Genomic DNA, 7,680 nt, shown 5'->3' on the forward strand with positions numbered 1-7,680 from the left:
ATGAACATGATTATTAATTGGTTAGCAAATTACACAAATTACCAAGCTGTAATAACATGCAAAAAGCTCAACTTAAACTTACTGAATTGTAAACCTAAATTAGAAAAAGGTTATGTTGTATATGAATTAGTTACGTTTGACTTGTTATCATTTATTGAGGAGGAATTCAGATGTGGTAATAAAACATGTTGAATATTATTTAGATACATTTAGTAAATTCAGTGACATGATTGATTTTAATATTCTGTTTGATTTTCTTCTCATTACTTTGCTTATTAAATTGAAATAAATTTCTCTAGGTTAGCCCAGTAGATGGCACAGTCTTACACTTTGGAAAAGTCCAGAATGGACAAATAGAACAAGTGAAGGGGATAACATATTCCTTATCTACTTTCTTAGGTTCTAATTTTTGGAAATCAAGTGTAAAGAAAGTAGAGAATAAGGTACATTTTCTTCTCATTTACTAATCATGTGTGGCTCTAATGTTTTGTGATAGTTTTGCAATGTTAAAAGGTTCAATAATTTGGGAATTTTGTTCACTCATTGGCTGTTTTTATTTATTTTCAGTGAAATGAGGTAAAAACAATAAATGTCAAATAAATTTTAACCTTTTCCATAGCTTGCACTTAATGTCACATTCAACATTCCCCATTCAGTCATTGTCAGAATTGTGACTAGTGATTACTGGTAAGTCTTGGAAAGTGGTAATGTTGCCTGTTCTTAAGTATAAAGAACCTATTACTAACACTGTGAACCCCTATTACATAGTACAATGTAAGACAAATTTAATTGTGAAATGTATTCAGAAATCATGTTAAAAGAGTAAGCTTCAGACTAAATGAATAACTTCATACAGATTTTTATTTTATATTTTAATCTGAAACTGTGATGTTTTAATTATTAAGTGCAAGTGTGGCAGATCTTTAAATTATGTGAAATCCTAGATTGAAAAATAATCCATTTTAACAGACTAGTATTTCATCTACTAGTCAATATGAAGATTCCTCCATTAATATAGATGAAAATTTAAATCCAATCAGTAAATAAACCAACAGCTGATAATTCCATCTGAAATCAAGCATTCATTTCTTAATTTTAACCGATTTTATCATAATTTTCAGTGTAAATCAATAGACTTCTGAATTCCTGTATTGAGAAGTGCTGCTTTTTATGGAAACATTTGTATTTTTTTGTGCCTAAATAACCAAAATTATCAGTTATTTTGCCTTCACTCTAATGTTTTATTTTTATAATTTACAGCTAAGAAAATGTAAAATTCATTTTAATTCTCTATGTAGGAGTTAACTGTTTTTTAATATAATAATAGGGAGTTTTTATTACAGTGCTTATACAAATAAAATTACCCTGGAGATGAAGTGGTAAGTAAATCTTACCTACACTACATTTTATTTGCGACTAAAAACAACATTATGAAAATTGTTTTAGATGCAGGTTCATAAAAGGTGTCAAATATCCCTCATTCTGGCTATGATTAGTAGCATCTGTGTGTTGGATGTTTCGTTTCATGGTGTTGCTGTTATGAAGAATGAAATGGTACATTGATGGTTGAACATATGTATGTTACAGATTTCTTAGAATATTATGAAATGCTTTTGTTTTCCCCTGACAGATGGTACCAAATGATGATAAGACTTATCAGAAGTTACTGCTTTGCAATAGTGAAGAGACTGATTTATATCATTGCATCATATATCTCTCTCCAGGCGATTATCACAGATTCCATTCTCCAGCTGATTGGTGTGTAAATTACAGACAGCATTTTCCAGGTAACTATACCCATGATATAAAGTGTGTGATTTCATGCAGAATATATTATCTTGTGTCTGGATTCATTTATTTAAAAATGTAGAACTTGTACATGGTAAGTGTGTAGAAATAGGGGAGGGATATTATGAAACCTTAAGTGTAGTGAATACTAGTATGATTAAAAGGAATAAATAAGCCTAAAGTAAAGACACGGTGTGATATCATTTAGCCTAAAGCCAAGTGAGTAAAATTTATCATGAAAGTATTGATTAAGTTTTAAACTTAAATTGTTTCTGAATTAAACTGTTTTCTGTTATCACATTTTAAGTTAAAAACAAACCTATTTCATCAATGAAGACTAAGAAATTAAATTTTTTTTCCAGTCTTATTGTCTATTATTTTTATTTCATACTTTCATTACACAGACTAAAAACAACAAGTTATACTTTTGTTGCTAAGTGACATGTTATGAAAGCTGTTGTTGGAATGTAACTAACAAAATGCATTGGTGTTTCTACATATCATTTGTTAATCTGATTTTTACAGATAGTTATTTGAGGAATAGCCAAAAATTCATTTCATGAATGACCTCTATTTTGATTGACTCATAAAGGAATTTACAGATGTTTGACTTCCTCAACTGTACTATTTTGCTTCTTTTCGGTAAAGTTTGATTTTGAAAATTTTTTTTCAGTCAACTATGGAATGTGAGATTACAGTACACTGTAGGGTGAGGCTGGTAGTGCTTTCCCCATCATTTTTGACCAGAGATATGTTGGTAATTTATATACTTACATGTTTGGCAAGTAAACTGTATATGTTACAGTATCGTTTGTTAAGTAACTATTTTCTCTCTAATAAGAGCCTCATGATGTACAAGATGATAACCGATCTTGGGTTTAAACTTGTTCCTTGACATTACCTATCTTGTTTTTATTAACTAATTATTAAAATGCCAGAAAGTTTTGATCTTGGGTTGGTTAATCATCACTGTCTTTGTCAAATTGTATGTTAGTTAGGATGTTTAGTTCAACACAGCACCATATAGTGTAAAACGTTTTTGTATTATAGAGGGTCTAAAGTAAGTTTATTCTCACAGGAGAACTGTTGAGTGTACAACCTGGATTTGTTAATTGGATAGCTGGTTTATTTAACATCAATGAAAGAGTTGTATACACTGGAACCTGGCACTGTGGATTCTTTTCTATGGTAGCTGTGGGTGCAACCAATGTTGGATCTATTCTGGTTTACTTTGACAAAGTAAGATCTTTTGTTATCTGTGTATCCTTATTAACCCGTATCACAGCTTCAACCTGAAATAATTCTAGTAGTTAATAACAATGACTTTCTGTACTGCACTAAAAATGTGTATGCATGTCTTCTTTTATCTTCCTAGCAGCTAATACTCATTTTATTTTGGTAACTATACTGAGGATTTTTGTATATATTCATGAGTATCTACAAATAATATTTAATTTTTGTCAGATAAGCATTTGCAAAAATTAATTGAAAACCAACTAAACTCAATTTATTCTCTTAATCTGGAATCAGAAACACTTTCAGTGTTTTAAATTTATTCCTTTACAAATCATTATAAATTATTCTGTATTTTTAGTACATCATTTCTTATGTTGAAAATGCTTGAGAACATGCACTTGTATAATAGATGTACCTTCAGAATTCTTTAGTTTATTTAATTCTTTTTGAATTGCATTTCATATTCATTGAAATTTTTTATGGGTTTTCAGGATTTGGTTACTAATGAAAGGATTCAGAGAAAGGATGATTCTAAAGACCACAGTTTTGAATCCAGTAACAACATTGCTGGAATACAGTTGAAGAAAGGGGATGCATTTGGTGAATTCAATCTGGGTTCAACAATTGTTTTAATTTTTGAAGGTCCTAAAAACCTGCATTTTACAGTTAAAGCTGGACAGAAAATCAAGTATGGTGAACCTCTAACACTAGAAGATAAAAGCTGATAATTCTGTTGTTTCAGAATCTTTCCAATAGAAGTCCAAAGGAAGTTAAACTCTCAACTTGGTAGTTTTCTGCAGAAGGAGTTCTTGCAAGCCAGGAACTGGTGTTGTGTAAAATGGTAGACTATAAGACAAGTGGTCAGGGAAGAACTTGTTAATAAGTAAGGTTTTATCCGAGGATGACTTGCTGTGAAAAAAAAACAAAACACATTTCATGATTGCAGTTTTTTTTAAATCACTTGGAAGTGTTGTGATCCTGAATGGTATGTCTGTGCATAGTGAGAAACTTCAGCTTCCTTGTTTGCAGAAGGATTGCATGATCTATTTAAAAGAACTAAGATGAAACTGTTGTTTTTACAGAACTCGACAAAACACAAGAAACAAACGTGTCATTGATAAAATACCTTAAATTGAAGTGACAAATATCAAGATTATGTACAAGATAATTCACTAATAATTTGCTCTTAATGCTTCTAGTAATGTAATTTCTTTAATGTTTCTAGTCAAGGTGGACAAAATATTTAATTTGCTTAAATGAGCGTTAAAAGTTAGTTTAAAAAAACAAAAAAAAACCTTGCCCAGTTCATAGAACTTTTGTTTTGGAGATGTTGCTTGCACATATATATAGTACTTTGTTCCTAATATGTCTTAGTATTTTTGTGTACATGAATTAATGGTTCCATTCTCAAATTTCCAGAGAAATAAAGGAAATAGATGATTCAAAGCATTAATTAAGACTAGGGGAATTAGATGTTAAGGAAGTAATATTTGAATTTATAAAAAAAACCTACTTTGTTTTAAGAAACATTGGTCACATCTTCAGCAATTTTTTGTGTAATCAACGAAAAACAAATTTTGGGATCCACTGATGCTTCAATCAAAGCATCTGATGCATTTCAGATAATGAAGTTGTTAACATTAGTTGTAGACCAGTTGTGGTTATCAGAAATGTTTTGTATCTTCAAATATTGTTATTATTTTCGTACAATAAAATCTGGATTCTGGTTGTAAACTATCCAGAAAATCCAGTTCTTATCTAAGAAATTATGTCAGATTCTTTCTGAAGTCTTCTGAAAGTCATTGTCTTGAGATTTTTAAATATTCATTAGTTGGAAATGCATTGAAAGAAACCTGCAGTAAAGATAGTATGATAAACTTGTTTTATCATATTGCCTACATCAATAGCATCTGAATAAAAGAAACTGGTTATTTAGTTAAAATTTATAACTGTGTATGGGTATGCTTTGAGTACATAGCTAATTAATATAAGTTTCAGTCATTTGGAGAAAACAAACAAAGATTGAATTATTATTTAGAAATGGAAAGTTGACTTCATGATTTTTGGGACTGATATTAGCTGAGAGTACCTAGGCTGATATGGTTGATGACGAAAAGGATTAATGATATTTTGTAATTCTTGAAAAACCAATATTTGGTGGAGATGACAATGGCAGATTGCGAGAATGAACAATAAATAGGCAATTGAGAAATATAAAGAATATTTAATGCATATAACATATTAAAGTTAATTATAAGTATTTGATTAAATAATAAAAGCATTTGGAGCTGAGTCATTGATTACAGGTTCTTGTGACATGAAGTTTCAATTTGATTTGAAGCAGAGATATTGACTACAGTTGCTCATTCATGTGACATTAGAATATTTTTTGTATTTTCAGATATTATAGTCAAATGCAGTTTTTATTTATAAAATCATTAGATGTGGAACTGTTCTTGTTTACTTTTATAGTAAATGGTTTGTGTTTTAATAAGGCAAGAAAGTAATAAATAATACCCCAAATTTTGTCCTGCATGTAAGACACCTCAAGACAACTGGAAGAATTTTGACATACTAAAATGTTAAAATCTTAGACTTGTCTGTGGTAGTTTGTTGTGGCATATTAATCTTACTACTTGTCATAAGAGACAGAACTTCCAGGTGTTTTATAGTTGGTTTCCAATATGAGTGGAAGAACTTCCATGATTTTTTTATATATATTGTAAGTTTCTTGTTAGTTGTTTCTCCAACTCCAGTAAATAAATCAAAATGAATGTGTGAATTTGTTGCATTAGTGTAGGAACTAAAATAGTAAATGTGGTGAAGGGTTATAGTAACGGCTCCTGTTAAGAACTATTATATTATTTGTTTAAAACGATATGAAATAATCAAGTATTCTTAAACTATCTTCTGCAGTTATTATGACTGGTCGTTAGATAACTTGTGAAATTGCCGCACACGTGCATCAGAAGAGTCAGTTGCAATTTTCCGGCACTATTTCCAAAGTTAGATGTGCTTTTGATTACTACACGGTAATTTATTTGTTGGTATTGTGAAAATAATGTTTAGTTGGTATATTTTTTTGGAATTGTTGGATTTCTACCATTACTGCTTAACAGTTTTGTAATCAAGGAGCATTGAAGAGGAAAGCATTGAATTATGCGTTTTTGTTTTGTTATTTTAAACAAGATACTGATATATTATAGTTTATTGGCAGTTGTTTAGATCTGCGTTTTCGTTAAAAGTAACGTTTTAGTTGCTTGATTCGATATTTTAAATTACACCAAGAAATCGCCGTCTTGATTCATTTCCGCCTTTAGTTAAGCCTAAAAAATGTTTGCATTATCTTAAAGCAACCTCTCTGGTTTGGGTAAAAGCAGCTATAATAAGTCTTAGGTGCTAGCTACATCAACGAAATGCTTCAACAGCTTCAAATTATAATTATTGGTATTGTAAGATGCAATACACGAAAAACTGGGTTCAGCTGGTTATGCTCATTTCTCGTAATATACTGTTCTTGTAAGGTTAAACAATAGTGCTGTTTTATAGTCGGCGTTTTGGTTTGTATTTTTTTTTAAATTTTAAGTAACGCGTTACGTTATAAGATTTCGTTATGATATCAACTTTCCGCCAAAGTTGTAAACTTGAGTTTCGTTTAGAATATCAAATCAAACTGTTTATTTAGTGTGTTTATACGGTAATTGTTTTTTTTCTGAATGCAGAAAATTTTGAACGCTACGTATCGACAGGGATTAAACAGCATACAAAACGCAGAATCGTATTTATAATTTTGTCGTGTATTTCTGTAGTTACATTTATTTGTACTGCAGCGGGTTCCTCGGTTTTGTGTAAAAATCAAAATGCCAATAGAAATAAGTTCCTGGCTAAAAGATTAACTTAAAATATATTAGGTGGCTGGAATGTGTGAATACAGTGTTTGTTTTTTGTAATATACTTCCGAGCCACCCAGAACTTAATTTGATTTAATAATTATGATTTATTTTTGAGCGGGGCATTGTATTGCCACGCACGTTACAATGATAGAATGAAATTCTAGTTGCCGTTGTACTATATATTTGAAGTCTTCTGTTTATGAAACATAGCCTTGTTAATCAGTGATGTCGAGAAAACACTTGTAGAGAAAAAAATATATATATGTAAAAACGGCTCGTTTGGGTTGAGATTTTTTTTACGTAAAAAAAAAAATCTCAACCCAAACGAGCCGTTTTTACATATATAACCTTGTTAATATAATTTCCGGAATTTTTTTAATATGAGTACTTTTATCATTGCTTAACCAAATATTAAACATGATAAAATGTTTTTAATTTATTGAAGATTATATTACATGTTCAGTTTTTGTTGTTTTTTCAAAGAAAGAAAATTAAGAATCTGAACTTCACTGTTTCAGGTTTGATTATTACTTTGCATTTGATACTTGTTTATTAAACCGTGTTACAACAAAAACTGGTGCTGCTTTGAAGTGTTTTTAAATGGCTAGCTTCCTTCTCTCTAATCTTGCCACTCGCTAATACAGCGGTAAGTCTATGGATTTACAACCATCGGGGTTAAAATCAGGGGTTCAATATCCCTCGGTAGACTCAGCAGATAGCCCGATGTAGCTTTGCTGTAAGAAAACACACACACACACGCACT

The 7,680-nt window shown here is 30.3% G+C and overlaps 1 protein-coding gene across 9 annotated transcripts in view; it reads left to right on the top strand.

Moving 5' to 3' along the window:
* Pisd (phosphatidylserine decarboxylase) overlaps positions 1-4,790 on the top strand; it is a 63,791-nt gene extending 59,001 nt beyond the window's left edge. For 8 of the 9 annotated variants that reach the window (XM_076511422.1, XM_076511418.1, XM_076511419.1 and 5 more), the window contains 4 exons: positions 300-443; positions 1,631-1,787; positions 2,867-3,027; positions 3,516-4,790. In XM_076511422.1, the coding sequence (XP_076367537.1) occupies positions 300-443; positions 1,631-1,787; positions 2,867-3,027; positions 3,516-3,749 (696 nt within the window). In that variant the 3' untranslated portion in view covers positions 3,750-4,790. The remainder of the gene's footprint in view (positions 1-299; positions 444-1,630; positions 1,788-2,866; positions 3,028-3,515) is intronic. The other variant, XM_076511425.1, reaches the window with a different exon arrangement.
* Positions 4,791-7,680: the final 2,890 nt, after the last annotated feature.

This window comes from Tachypleus tridentatus, chromosome 7 (genome assembly GCF_004210375.1).
Source record: "Tachypleus tridentatus isolate NWPU-2018 chromosome 7, ASM421037v1, whole genome shotgun sequence".
NCBI lineage: Eukaryota > Metazoa > Arthropoda > Merostomata > Xiphosura > Limulidae > Tachypleus > Tachypleus tridentatus.